Genomic DNA, 15,659 nt, shown 5'->3' with positions numbered 1-15,659 from the left:
GATTTTTTTTTTTACTCATTTTTTTTAAAGCCTTTAGGGTCTGCCTTCAGGGCAACGAGGTTACCAGTTTACTCTGCAGAGCAGGGATAGGCATATGGATTGTATTATTAAATGCAATTTTTATTGTATTGTGATCTGAGAAGGATGCACTTGCTATTTCTGCCTTTCTGCATTTGAATTTGAGGTTTTTATGCCTTAACATATAGTCAGTTTTTGTACAGGTTCCATGAACTGCCAAGAAGAAAGTGTACTCCATTCTGTCTCCATTCAGTTTTCTCCAAAGATCTATAATACCTAACTTTTCTAGTCTTCTATTGACCTCTTTAACTTCTTTCTTATGTATTTTGTGGTGTCCTGTAAATGGGCTGCAAAGAGCAGCAGAGCTTCAGGAGTGGTTTCTCAATGAATCACTCATTTCCATTTGTTCAGTCCTGATTTTTAATGAGTTATTTTCTTCATTCACATTTTTTTTAGTTCTTTTTGTATATTTCCAATTGAGTTTTTAAATGAATTACTTTGCTCTGTTGAATTTTTTTTTCCATTTAACTATTTTTTTTTAGTGAGTTATTTTCTTTTTCCAAATCACAAATCCTATTTTCTTGGGAATTTTTTATCTTTTCCAATTCAGAAATCCTACTTTCCTGTGATTTTTTAACCTTTTCCAAGTCACAAATTTTGTTCCTCTGCACTTCCTGTGAATTCTTTATCTTTTCCAACTCAAATTTCTGGACGTTGTTACTCTATCATAGCTTCTCTTTCCTTTCCCCATTTTCCTTCTAGCTCTCTTAACTTTTTAATAGTCTCTTCTAGGAGAGAGTTATGTGATGGGGGGCAGGTATCATTCCCCTTTAGGATATTATCTGGAGACTGTCTCCAGTTTGCCTCCTCAGGGTTGAATACCCACTCTTTCTCTGTATAGAAGGTGTCAATCATTATCTTCAATTTCTTACTCATTATTAAAACTCTGTGGGGTCTGCCCTTTGGGTAGGAAATTTACCATCTTCCTCCCAGACCAGGGATAGGATGCAGCAGTCTAATGGGCTAAGAGAGAGCTCTGGGAGAGATACCCCCTCTACCCCCTCCCCAGAAATGACTCAGAGGTGGTTAACAAGCTGCACTTCGGGGCGTGCCCAGTGAGGAACCCCCACTGTGTGGCCTAGTGCCTGTCCTGAGGCTAGAGGCTAAACAGTGAAAGCATCACAACCCCAGGCCAAAGCCCGGCCTCCTGCCCCGTGGAGCTGTTGATATTAGCAGCTGACCATCGAAAATCCCCTGTGCTCAAACCAAAAGTCTCTGCCAGAGAAGCATAGTCGCTGCTGTGGGAGTTTCTCTGCTGTGGGAGTTTCACTGCCTCAGGCTGAGCCCTGCACTATGTGGATTAGAGACTGCCCGGGCTGTGTCCCCCACTGTGCAGGTTCTCAACTGCCTCAAGGAGAAGCCCTGGACAACAGCAGGCAGCTGCACAGCCATGCCAGGATTGGTGTTGGGTCACTTCTGGTTTGGGGTTGTGGCATTTTTTTTTTAAGTGGCTTTGATTTCTCTTCATCTTATGTTTTATAAGCAGAGTAGAGCTATCAGCTTATGCCAGATTCCTATGTTTCAGTATCTATTCTAACCCCAGAGTCCTCCCCAGCCTGTTTGGCACAATGTGCTAGCCTTTAGTCTAACCCTGTCTGTGCTGATCTTTTTTTTTTTCCTCCCCTCCAGACCAACCTTTTCTGATGAAATTCCAGATTCTCTTTGGTTGGTAAGTTGTGCTTCTAATCTTTGTGATTTTTATCAGTCCAGTGTTATTTTTGAGGCTGAGTTAGATAATTGGTATTGAGGGTAGTAAGGAGCATAGACGTTCCAGTGTATCTTCTCCACCATTTTGGCTCTGCCTCCAGGGGAAATTTTATATCTCTAGAGGCCTACTTGCATAGAGAAAGAGAAAGTCAATGAATTGGGCTTACTATTAAAAATGCTAGAAAAGGAACAAATTAAAAACCCCCAGACAAACACAAAACTTAAAATCTTAAAAATAAAAGGAGAGATTAATAAAATTGAAAGTAAAAAAAAAACAAAAACTATTGAATTAATAAAACTAAGAGTTGGGTTCTATGAAAAAACCAACAAAATAGGCAAACCCTTAGTAAATCTGATTTAAAAAAGTAAAGAGGAAAATCCAATTATCAGTCTTAAAAATGAAAAGGAGAACTTTTAACTAATGAAAAGGAAATTAGAGCAATAATTAGGAGTTACTTTGCCCAACTTTATGCCAATAAATTCAATAACTTAAATGAAATGGAAGAATACCTTCAAAAATATAGCTTGCCCAGATTAACAGAGGAAGAAGCAAATAGTCTAAATAGTCCCGTTTCAGAAAAAGAAACAAAACAAGCTATTAACCAACTCCTTAAGAAAAAAACCCCAGGACCAGATGGATTTACATGTGAATTCTACCAAACATTTAAAGAACAATTAACTCCAATGCTATATAATCTATTTGAAAAAGTAGGGATTGAAGGAGTCCTACCAAATTCCTTTTATGACACAGACATGGTACTGATACCTAAACCAGGTAGGTTGAAAACTGAGAAAGAAAACTATAGACCAATCTCCTTAATGAATATTGATGCAAAAATCTTAAATAAAATATTAGCAAAGAGATTACAGAAAATTATCCTTAGGATAATGCACCATGACAAAAATAGGATTTATACCAGGAATGCAGGTAATTGGCTATATCAATAACCACATTAACAAAAAAAACATACTATCTCAATAGATGCAGAAAATCATCCCCAGGATAATACACCATGATGAAGTAGGATTTATACCCGGAATGCAAGGCTGGTTCAATAATAGGAAAACTATTAGTATAATTGACCGTATTAATAACCAAATTAACAAAAACCATATAATCATCTCAATAGATGCAGAAAAAGCATTTGATAAAATCCAACATCCATTCCTATTAAAAACACTTGAGAGTATAGGAATAAATGGACTTTTCCTCAAAATAATCAGTGGCATCTATTTAAAACCATCAGTAAAGCATCATATTTAATGGGGATAAACTGGAAGCATTCCCAATAAGATCAGGAGTGAAAGAAGTTTGCCCACTATTGCTATTACTATTCAATATTGTATTAGAAATGCTAGCTTTGGCAATAAGAGAAGAAAAAGAGATTAAAGGATTTAGAGTAGGTAATGAGAAAACCAAATTATCACTCTATTCAGATGATATAATAGTATACTTAGAAAACCTTAAAGAATTAACTAAAAACTATTAGAAATAATCTATAACATTACCAAAGTTTCAGGATATAAAATTAATCCATATAAATCATCAGCATATTTATACATCACTAACAAAATCCAACAGCAAGATATACAAAGAGAAATTCCATTTAAAATAACTGTCAATAGTATAAAATATTTGGGAACCTATCTGCCAAGAGAAAGTCAGGAACACTATAAGCAAATCTACAAAACACTTTCCACATAAATAAAGTCAGAACTGAACAATTGGAAAAATATCAAGTCCTCTTGGATAGGTAAAGTACATATAATAAAGATGACAATATTTGTAATATTCTCTTCTCTAAAATATAATGTTCTCTGGGAGCAGGTTTCTTGGGGGGCTTCTGGAGGCAACCTTAGTTTCAGTTCAGTATAATAATCACTTCAAATGCAGCCAGGAGCTAAAAGTTCAGATTCCTTATTGTCTCCTTCAAAATAGCCTGATTAGCTTTCTTAGAGGCCTATCACTCTCCTTGGTTCTGAAAGCTCTTGCCACTAGTCCTTTGCCTTTGCCAGCTTGAGCCTCTCATTCTCCCAATGTCTCCAGCCAGCACAAAGGTATAAGTTGGTATAAATCTGCTTCTACCTCTCAGTGTGGGCTTGTGGGTCTGGTCCTGAGAGCTTCTTGCCTATATGCTATACATTGAGTATACTCCAATCATTATATAACTAGGAAGCCATTATTTGTTGTAGGATTAAATCAATGCTAAATTAGATTTAACCATTGTCTCCTCAATTCCACTTAGCACCTTGTTTCAAGTTCTGGCCCATAACATCTCCTTGTAGGATTAGATCAATCATACTCAACCATGCTAAATTAGATAATTATTGTCTCTATCACTTCCACTGTCTTAGTACCTTGTAAGAATCATAACAAACACTCCCTAAACTAATCTATTTATTTAATTCTATACCAATCAAACTTCCAAAAAACAATTTTACTGACCTAGAAAAAATACAATAAAATTCATCTGGAAAAACAAAAGGTCAAGAATTTCATGAGAATCAATGAAAAAAAGAAAAAAGCAAATGGCCTAGCTGTACCAGATCTAAAAGTATATTAAAAAGCAGTGATCAACAAAACCATTTGGTATTGGCTAAGGAATAGAGTGGAATAGGTTAGGTTTACAGGACAAAATAGTCAATGACTATAGTAATCTAGTGTTTGACAAACCCAAAGACCCCAGCTTTTGGGATAAGAATTCAGTATTTGACAAAAACAGCTGGGAAAATTGGAAACTAAATATGGCAGAAACTAGGCATTGACCCACACTTAATAACATATACCAAGATAAGGTTGAAATGGATTTAGGATGTAGACATAAAAAAATGATATTATAAACAAATTAGAAGAACATAGGAAAGTTTGCCTCTCATATCTGTGGAAGAGGAAGGAATTTGTGACCATAAAAAGAACTAGAAATCATTATTGATGACAAAATAGATAATTTTGATTATATTAAGTTAAAAAGTTTTTGTATAAGCAAAACTAATACAGACAAGATTAGAAGGGAAGCAATAAACTGGGAAAAACTTTTACATTCAAAAGTTTTGATAAAGGCCTCATTTCTAAAATATATAGAGAATAACTCAAATTTATAAGAATTTAAACCATTCTCCAATTGATAAATGATCAAAGAATATGAACAATTTTCAGATGAAGAAATTAAAATTATTTATAGTCATATGAAAAGTTGCTCCAAATCACTAATGATCAGAAAAATGCAAATTAAAACAACTCTCAGATACCATTACACATCTGTCACACTGGCTAATATGACAGAAAAAGATAATGATGAATATTGGAGGGGATGTGGGGAAATTGGGATACTGATACATTGTTGGTGAAACTGTGAAAGAATCCAATCATTCTGGAGAACTATACTCAAAATGTTACCAAACAGTGCATATCCTTGGCCCAGCAGTATTTCTACTGAGCTTACATCCCAAAAAGATCTTAAAGGAGGAAAAGGGACCCATTTGTGCAAAAATGTTCGTGGCAGTCCTTTTTGTAGTGGCAAAAAAACTGGAAACTGAATGGATGCCTATATTATGTATTAATGTTATGGAATATTACTGTTCTGTAAGAATCTACTAACAGGATGATTTCAGAGAGGTCTGGAGATACTTATATGAATTGATGCTAAGTGAAATGAGCAGAACCAGAAGATCATTACAGACGGCAACAACATTACTATATGATGTCTAATGAACATACTTCTCTTCAATAATGAGATGATTCAAACCAGTTCCAGTAGTTCAGTGATAAAGACAGCAATGTACACCCAGAGAGAGGGCGGTGGGAACTGAGTGTGGACTACAACATAGCATTTTCAATCTTTCTGTTTACTTGCATTTTTTTTTCCTTTCTAGATCTGATTTTTCTTGTGTGGCAAGATAACTGTATAAATATGCATACATATATTGGATTTAACATACATTTTAGCATATTTAATATGTATTGGACTACTTGCCAGCTAGGGAAGGGGGTGGGAGGAAGGATGTAAAAATTTGGAAGAGAAAGTTTTTCAAGGATCAATGTTGAAAAACTACTCATGCATATGTGTTTTTAAATAAAAAGCTTTAACAAAAAAAGAAATTAACACTTAAAACAGAGTTGTCTAAATGGTAAAAACAAAAAAGCAAAATCTCACTGAAAAAAAATTCCTTAAAAATTAGAATTGAACAGCTGGTTGTTAATGATTGCTTAAGATATCCTAAAAAGACAATAAAATTGTGACAACAAAATTAAGAAATAGAAAATATGATGTATCTCCCTGGAAAAAACTGATCTGAAAAATAAATCAAGAAGAGATGATTTAAAAAGTGTCAAATGAACTGAAAGTGATGCTTACAAAAAAGATCTGAAACATCATATTTCAGGAAATTATAAGGAAAATTACTCTGATATCTTGCAACTGGAGGGTAATATAGAAATTCACATAATCCACCAATAACTTCCTTAAAGACATCCCAAAATGAAAACTCCTAGGAATATTCCAAATTCCAGAGCTCCTAAATAAAAGAGAAAATACTGTAAGAGGTCAGAAAGACACCATTCATGTACCATAAAACAACAGTCAGCATCCACAAGATTTAGTAGTTACTACATTAAAGAAAAAGAGAGCTTAGAATATGATATTTCATAAAACAAGGGAGTTGAGATTACAATCAAGAATTGGTATAATCCTTCAGAGGATTTAAAAAAAAAAAAAGAATATTTAGTGAAATAGAGGACTTTCAAGCATTCCTAGTGAAAAGACCACACCTGAATAGAAAATTTGCTATTCACAGAGATTATGCTGGGAAAAAAGGGAAGTCAGCGGAAGAATGGAGGAAATTATCTCACATTAAAGAGAGGCATGAAGAAGAGCTTTGATAGTTCAGAGGAAAATAAGGAATCAAAAACATGTTTATATCTGAGGTGACTTGTAACTCTTATCAGAATTGTTTCAAAAAAGGAAATCGTGTGCACTCATACAATTGTATATAGAAATCTAGCTTATCCATAGGGAAGTAGAAGGAAAAGGGAATAATGGAAAAATGGTTGGTGATAAGAGGGAAGACAAATTAATGGAAGCAGTGGTTAGAAGCAAAATGGATTTTTGAGAGGAGGGTGTAAAAAGAGAAAAAAATTAAGCAGAATAAAATAGGATGGAAGACAATACCCACTTAATAAATCATGAGTGTAAATGAGATAAACATCCCCCCTCCCCAAATGCAAGTGGATAGCAGAATACATTAGAAATTAGAATCCAGCTATTGTTTGCAAGAAACACATTTGAAAAAGAAAGACATGCAAAAAATTGAAATAAGAAGTTGGAAGAGAATCTGTTATGCTTTAGTGAGTTGTTTTTCATTTTTTTAAAGGCAAGGGTAGCAATCAGGACCTAAGACAAAACAAAAGCAAAAACAGACCTAATTAAGAAGCGATAATCAGGGAAACTAAATTTTTGTAAAAGATCCTGAAGTCAGTTAAAAAAAAATCAATCACAATTATGCATATTTGCATGTATGTATGTGTGTGTGTGCAGATGACAGAGCATTTGATTCTTAAAGGCTCAAATAAATCAAATGCAGCCAAAATTAGGAGGAAAGTAGGACACTGGAGTGTGGAAAAATATTTCATCACAACTTTCTATAAAAAATACATAATTTCTCAAATATGTAGGGAACTAAGTGAAAACAATAAAATTAGTATCCTTCCTCAACTGACAAATGGCCAAAAAGATATGAACAGGTAATGTTCAAAGGAAGAAATCAAAGCTATGTACAGGAATAGTGAAAAAATACTCCAAGTGCTACTGATTAATGATATGCAAATTAAAACACTCCCTAGGTACCACTTCACAGCTATCAGATTGGTTAATATAATAGACAAGAAAAATGATACCTATTAGAGGGAATGTGGAAAAATTAGATCCCTAATGTACTATTGGCGAAGTTGTGAAGTGGTTCAACTATTTTGAAGAACAATTTGGAACTATGTCCAAGAGGACTGTAAAACTATGCATATCTTATGACCCAGCAATATTACATTACTACTTCTGAATCACAAAGACATCAAAAGAAAAGGAAAGGGACCAGTTTGCACTAAAATATTGATAGCAGCTCTTTTTGTAGCGATAAAGATCTGAAAATTAAAGGGATGTCCATCAATTGGGGGATGGCTGAATAACTTATGGTATATGTATGTTATGGAATATTATTTTTCTAAGAAATGAAAACTTGGACACTAATATATTGGTGGTAGAATTGTGAACTGATCTAGCTATTCTGGAGAACAATTTGGAACTATGCCCAAAGGGCTATGAAAATGTGCATACTCTTTAATTTACCAGTATCTCTACTGGATATACATCCTAAAGAGATCATAAAAAGGGGGAAAGGACCCACGTGTGCAAGAAAGTTTGTAGCATCCCTTTTTGTAGTGGCAAGAACTGGAAAATGGGAGAATACTCATCAGCTGCAGAATGGCTGAATAAGTTATGGTATGTGAATGTAATGGAATATTATTGCTCTGTAAGAAACAATCAGCAAGCTGGTTTCAGAAAAGCCTGGAGAGGGTTTTTTTTTAAATATATTTTTATTTACAAGATATATGCATGGATAATTTTTCAGTATTGACAGTTGCAAAACCTTTTGTTCCAATTTTTTCCCTCCTTCTCCCTAACCTCTCCCCCAGATGGCAGGTTGACCAATACATGTTAAATATGTTAAAGTATATGTTAAATACAATATATGTATATATGTCCATACAATTATTTTGTTGTACAAAAAGAATTGAACTTTGAAATAGTGTACAATTAATCTGTGAAGGAAATAAAAAATGTAGGTGGATAAAAATAGAGGGATTGGGAATTCTATGTGGTGGTTCACACTCATTTCCCTGAGTTCTTTTGCTGGGTGTAGCTGGTTCAATTCATTACTGTTCTACTGGAGCTGATTTGTTTCATTTTATTGTTGAAGAGGGCCATATCCATCAGAATTGATCATCATAGAGTGTTTTTGTTGCAGTATATAATGATCTCCTGGTCCTGCTCATTTTACTCAGCATCAGTTCATGTAAGCCTCTCCAGGCCTTTCTGAAATCATTCTGCCGGTCATTTCTTACTGAACAATAACATTCCATAATATTCATATGCCACAATTTATTCAGCCATTCTCAAATTGGGGGGCATCCACTCAGTTTCCAGTTTCTGGACACTACAAAAAGGGCTGCCACAAACATTTTGGCACAAACAGGTCCCTTTCCCTTCTTTAGTATTTCTTTGGGAAATAAGCCCAGTAGTAGCACTGCTGGGTCAAAGGGTATGCACAGTTTGATAACTTTTTGAGCATAGTTGCAAATTGCTCTCCTGGAACTGCTAAGCCTAGAGAGGTTTACATGAACTGATGTTAAGCGAAGTTAGTAGAACCAAGAGAAATTGTACACGATTATGTGATGATCAAGTGTGATGAACTTGGTTCTTTTCAACAATGAGGAGAATTACAGTTTATTAGACTTGTAATTAGAAAGGTTCATGGAAATCCAGAGAGAACTATGAAGACTACATGTATAACAAAGAATAATATTTTCACCTTTTTGTTGTTCTTTGTTTGCTTGTTTTTTTTCCTTTCTCATATTTCTTTTTTCCTTTTGATCTCTTTTTTTTTTTTTTTGGTTGTTGCAGTGTGAGGCAAATATGGAAATATATTTAGAAGAATTGCATATGTTTAACTTATGTGAGATTGCTTGCAATCTTGGGGAAAGGGAAGGGAGGAGAGAAGAGAGAACAATTTGGAACACAAAGTTTTACAAAAGTAAATATTGAAAACTATCTTTACATGTATTTGGAAAAAGAAAATATTAAAATAACAAAAATAAAATGAAACTATTTTTAAAATGATATATACGAGCAGTTTTCAGATGAAGAAATTAAAGCTACTTGTGGGCATATGAAGAAGTGCTCTAAGTCATTTTTGATTAGAGAAATGCACATTAAAACAACTCTGAGGTACTACCTCACACATAATAGATTAGCTAATCTGAAAAAAAAGGAAAATGATAAATGTTAGAGATGGAGGAAGATTGAGACACTAAAACATTGTTAGTTGTAAAAGGCTGAAACTCTGAATAGGTACACTGGAATCAGACAACTGAGCACTTAAGGCTAATTACTTATTGGACAATACTCCATTAGCATATGCTTAGAAAATGGCCCTTGTCACTATTCTGTGCTGGCTAGATTTTTTGGTGTATACAGATAATTGTAGGCGGAATTAGGGGGTGGAATAAGACAAGCCAGAGTCACTTTGGAGAAGAAGGAGGAAAAGGGAGGTCAGTAGGTGGTGAGCCTTGTGGAGTTTCATCCATCTCTTTTACTTCTCCCCCTAAAGACCAGGGATTTTTGCTGATCCTGACTCTGGCTGATCCTGAGGTTAACAGGGAGGGTTCACAGTTAGTGAAGTTGTGAATTAATTCAACCATTCTGGGGAGTTGGAAAGTACAGTAAATACTTAACCCTGGGTAGTCACTTCATTTGTGAATGCCCTAGTGTTACCCTGTACTCTTCATTGCCAGTCTCTCCTAATTCCCAGGGCATCAGAGAATCCTCTAGCCACTGAACTTTACAGTGTCAACTAACTTTCACCTGACTCATCTCCTCTGAGGCTTTCAGAGATCTCTGGCTTTGATTTCTTGAATCATAGTTTAATAACCAATAGCACGCTCAAGAACAGCAATGTGCAAACTTAAAACTCTTTATTATACTTGCTCACATAATGCCCCGACTTGTTAACTCCCAAGTGAACACTAGGTCTGCAAGAGACCCCATATGTTCACTATCAAGCTCTTTACTTCTCTTAGCTATCTATCCACTTGGCAATTGTCAATGCTGTAAAATTACCCATGCATATATCTGGTAAATAAAAAGCTATAATAAAAATTTTTTAAAAAGTCATTCAAGAGAGAAACTTGGGTCTACATGGGTTCAGAGACTTAGAGAGGAGCCAAGACCATTTAACTTAATAATTTTAAATTAAATAGTAGCAACAGACAGCAGATGATAGGAAGGCAAATTTCCATTCGGCTTGGAAGACAAGTCTAACAGATAACCCTCTTTTTGCATACGGCAATCCAATCTCCAAAAACTCAGTTTTTTCTAAATTAGGAACATTCTGCATAATCCCATAAAAAGTCAATATTCTTTATATAAAAGCAAAGAGACAGCATGGAATCAGGGAAGCATTTTGACCTTATAGTCAGAAAGGCTGAATTGAAGTCCTGGGTCTAACATCTTAATATCTATTTAATTTTCCTGAGTCTCAGTTTCCTCATCTTTAAAAACACAATATTATTAATATTCACAGCTTTAGGTAGTTATTACTTTGTAAAATACCACAATGATGGGGTTAAATATTATTAATCCTAGTTCTTTCATAATTTGCCCAGATTTTCCCAGAAATGTGTATCTCCAAATCTTCAACAGCCCTTGCTTTCAAACTACTTTCTATCTAAATCTCAGAGTAGCTTTAAATATGATGTGGGAAGAGACCTTGAAAAACAACTAGTGGTCATCTAATGCTTTTGTTTATAATAATAAGGAAATATTAATAAGGAAACTACAACCCAGTAAGTCTAAGGCACAATTTCAAACACTGGGTAAAAATGAGAGAAAGAGAGATCAAGACAGAAAGACACAAATCAAAGAGATTTACAAAGAATTTAAATTGCTTTTCTTTTTAAGAAAACATTATCAAACATCTTTATTAATAAAAATTGTTATGCACAACACATTCTAAATATATATATATTTGAATTTATGAAATACAAAATTTCTGAAGTACATCATCAAAACTTACTACACAAAATGAAATGCTGAAAACCTTTAACAGCAAATATGATAAAAAATATAGCCTATATATGAGGATCAATGATTGGTAAATTAACTAAACTCTATTTGCAAAAATATTCATTAAACATTTTTGATAATAAATATCTCAAGATTCCCACAGACTAAATCTTAACTGTAATTTGGTTAAAAGAAAATTATTTTAATAAATATACCATGTAAATACCATAAACTTCCATTTCATCAGAGCATGTATTATATGCTGAACATTGTGCTAAGCATTGGAAATATAAAAACAAGTTCCTACTCTCTAGGAGTTTACATTATGATAAGTGATGACAACATGTAAAGGGGAGCAGAAAAATTTCAGGGGAAAGAAAGGTACAGAATAGGGCAAAGGCGGCTCACTATAGAGATATAGAAAGTGTACCAGAAGTGAACAAGATTAGGACTTCTTATGATATACAGGCAGGAATTCATCAGCAAGTGATGAACATCAATAAAAGCAAAAGAATTCTCAAAAATTCATGGTTTCAAGAGAGAGCAAAGGGTGGAAATGACTCATGTGAGATGAATATCAACTAGATTGTGATCCTACTCCTCGGGCTAATAATCAGGTCAGAAGTTATTCTCTCCCTCCCACATTGGTTGTGAACTTCTTGAGAAAGTGAGCCATATACAATTTTTTCCCAGTACTTAGAATAGTACTTAGCAGATATACATAAATAAAATTAACATTCATTCTTTCATCCATCCATTCAGGAAGTGTTCCATATCATAAGACCCGCATCAAAAATAATATACATTCTAAATCTTGACCATCACATAGTATTTTGATTATAGTCTTGAAGGGCATAGGCTCCTGAGGAGAACTTTCTTCAGAGCATCCTTCAGTTCCTTGTTTCTCAGGCTAAAGATGATGGGGCTTAGGAAGGGGGTGAGAATACTGTAGGAAATGCCCATCAGGGTATCTCCTTCAAGGGCTTCTAAAGCCTTGGATTTGAGGTGTACAACAGAAGAAAAACCATAGTGTATAATCACCACAATAAGGTGGGAGGCACAGGTAGAGAAGGCTTTGCGGCGACCCTCAGCTGATGGAATCTTCAAGATGGTGGCCGCAATAAAGGTATAAGAGAGAAGTATAAGGAAAAAGCAACCTAATAAGACTATGATGTAGAGCACCCCAATCCCTATTGCTACTGATGAAGCATCTCCACAGGCTAGCTTCAGCAAAGGGGGCACTTGGCAGAAGAAATGATGGATCTCATTAGGCCCACAGAAGGTCAAGTTGAAAATAGGAAGAGTGATCACTAGCCCCATGACTATACCACTTAGCCATGAGGAGCCCACCAGCCAAGCACAAACCTGTGAGCTCATAAGTACATTGTAGCGTAAGGGATGGCAAATAGCCACATAGCGATCATAGCCCATGATGGTGAGCAAGAAGCAGTGAGTGAGACCAAAGGCAAATGTGAAAAACATCTGATTTGCACAACCCCATAAGGAAATGGTGTGGTGAGTGGAAACCAGGTCAGCAAACATACGGGGATTAATAGCCATCGTGTAGGCAATTTCTGAGATAGAAAGAGTACACAGGAAGAAGTACATGGGCTTGTGGAGACTCTGTTCACGCCATACAGCCAACATGATGAGAAGGTTGCCCAGAAGTGTGAATAAATACATCAGCAGAAAGAGCACAAAGAAAGGCATCTGAAGTTGAGGGAATGGTGAGAATCCAATGAGGATAAATTCAGTCACTGTGGTATGGTTTTGCTCCAGCATAGAGACTATGCCAGAGGAGGACATGAGAAAAATAACGTTATTGCTGAATCTCAGATTCTTAGAGTTGCAAGTGAACTCCAGGGAGCATCTAGTCCAATCTCTGTATAAAGCATCAATTTCCTCTAGCATATCCCCAAAGGTAGTTATCCCCTAGATAACTTCTGCTACAGCACAGATCTCTCTGTTAGAACATGGGAACAAAAAAGAGCCAAGAAGAATGCCTGTGAACATGATGCATTTCCCAATAGTAATTCTGCCCTGGTTCTTCTCTGTGTAAAATTAAAATCAGACTCTTTAATTTCTACCCATGACTATCTATGACTCTTCTGCCTTCTGAGATTAAACAGAACAAATTTAATCCCAAACAGCACTGTAAGCCCTTGAAGACAGGAATGATTTACCCCCAAATATCTTCTCTGGAATAAACCAACCTGGTTCCTTTAAACAATTTGTGTATGACTATATATTCAGTCCCCTCCCCATCCTGTTTGTCCTGCTATTGATGTTGGCAATGGCCTTAAAAGATGGTGCCTGGGTCTGAGCAAAATACATCACATTTGATTTAAGCAGCCTAAGGATCAGGACAAATCACCTCTTGTTCTTAATGAAGAGTTGTATAAGAAGAGAGTGATGCATCTGCAGGAAAAGTGTCTGGGTTCAAATATTAACTCTATAACTATGTGACTTAACTATTCTAGGCCTCTTCCATAAAAATCAGGAATTTGTTTTGGATGATTTCTAAGCTTTTTATAGTTCTACTTTTATGATTTCTTTTCTCTATTCCTCTCTTAAGGCAGTCTAAGAATCTCAAGCTCTTTTTTTTGGCCTTTGTGTCACATTGTTATCTCCACTTAAAATACACTAAAAGTCCTACTTTGTCTTTTTCCTCTTTCTTTTACTGCCATTGGAATTCAAAGAGACATTTGAAGTTTTTCAGTCTGATCTTGTCATTTACAGATGAGGAAACTGAGGATTAGAGAGATTAACTAATTTGTCCATGGTGGCACAGCTAATAAGGGATACTGAGGCTGGATTTGAATTTGGTATGTTCAAATTGTGCAATTGGTTTTTTTGAATGCACATATAAGACTTTATATTTACCTCAGACAGATGTCTGAACCCCAATTAACCCATCTGTAAAATGATTGTGTTTGATTAGATGACATCCAAGGTTCCTTCCATTTTAGAATCTATGATACTTGTTCAGTGCTCTAAGTTTTTCTTAAAGTTTCTAAATAAGCTGAGATCGGTATGACTTTTGTGGTTTCTATGTCAAATGGTTGCTTCATATAGAATATGTAGCACATTAAACACTTACCTTTTAAAGTAAACTATTAATTATCCTTCCTCAATCTTATGCCCATTTGCATTGATTTTTAACCCAATTATAGGTTATCACATTTAATTTATGTTGACTCTCATTTTTATTAAATTTGGTCATAAGTGACCTCCCTGAGCGGGAATGGAGTGAGAAAGCATGGGTTCCCTTCTAGCATTTCTTAGGCTAAAGGGTCAACCTTTTCTTTTTCCTTCCCCCAACTAGTCTTAGTGAGTTGGGAACATTTGTATCTCACATCACCAACCTCAAATGCCTCAGGAAACAGGAATATCCTTCTCTTTGACCCTTTTCTGCTGACCACTTCCTAACAGATCTCCATCCAGTGGGGAGTCTGAAGCCTCTTCCATTATGGATATTACTCAGACATTTCTGTACTTGTTTCCCCAGTGGGGAGAGATCTCTACCCAACAATCATCAGCAATGATACAAAAAGGATTTCAGAGATTATTTATACCAAGCACCTTATTTTACATGTAAGGAAACTGAGGCTTAAAAAGGAAAAAGAATTTGTCCAAATTCCCACTAAGGTAACTACGGTAATGACCTTAATGGGGATTTGAGTTCAGTTTCTCAAGCTCCAGATCTAGAGTTCTTTCTATTGTAAATCACCAACTTGTTGCCTTCTCCCCCAGTGGCTACATTTTCCAACTCCACACTACCCCAAACATTAATTGCTTCTCTTCTTGCCTATTTTATCACATCCAGTAGCTGATTGTTTTTCATGCCACCTATCTCCTTTCCTTTTTTACACTGATTTTTATCCTTATAATTTATCTCTTTCCTCTTTTGAATTATAAACCCCACCCCACCCCCACCAAGGTTATCTACCTCGATGACTCCCTACTTCCTTACCTCTCCCTGATTCTGAGTCCTCATCTTCTCCATAAGCATGGGAATGAGGCTGTCCTTTACAAAATGTT

General features: G+C 35.4%; 2 protein-coding genes across 2 annotated transcripts in view; one reads left to right on the top strand and one right to left on the bottom strand.

The window, feature by feature from the left end:
- The window catches only part of LOC141552035 (olfactory receptor 1f45-like), a 141,901-nt gene that overhangs the window by 39,937 nt on the left and 86,305 nt on the right, over positions 1 to 15,659 (top strand). Inside the window, exon 2 of the mRNA XM_074284425.1 lies at positions 1,708 to 1,747. The gene's annotated coding sequence lies outside the window, so the exon portion shown is untranslated. The remainder of the gene's footprint in view (positions 1 to 1,707; positions 1,748 to 15,659) is intronic.
- LOC141552027 (olfactory receptor 10H1-like) lies at positions 12,456 to 13,400 on the bottom strand. The gene has a single exon (XM_074284391.1). It carries the CDS (start codon positions 13,398 to 13,400, stop codon positions 12,456 to 12,458), a length of 945 nt encoding a protein of 314 aa, XP_074140492.1.

Source organism: Sminthopsis crassicaudata, chromosome 1 (genome assembly GCF_048593235.1).
Source record: "Sminthopsis crassicaudata isolate SCR6 chromosome 1, ASM4859323v1, whole genome shotgun sequence".
Lineage (NCBI taxonomy): Eukaryota > Metazoa > Chordata > Mammalia > Dasyuromorphia > Dasyuridae > Sminthopsis > Sminthopsis crassicaudata.
Note: the sequence above shows the minus strand (reverse complement) of the source record. Positions and strands in the feature narration are given on the sequence as shown.

Excerpts from the sequence above, each read along its gene's own strand:
- LOC141552027 (XM_074284391.1), bottom strand. The coding sequence starts at position 13,400 with ATGCTGGAGCAAAACCATACCACAGTGACTGAATTTATCCTCATTGGA.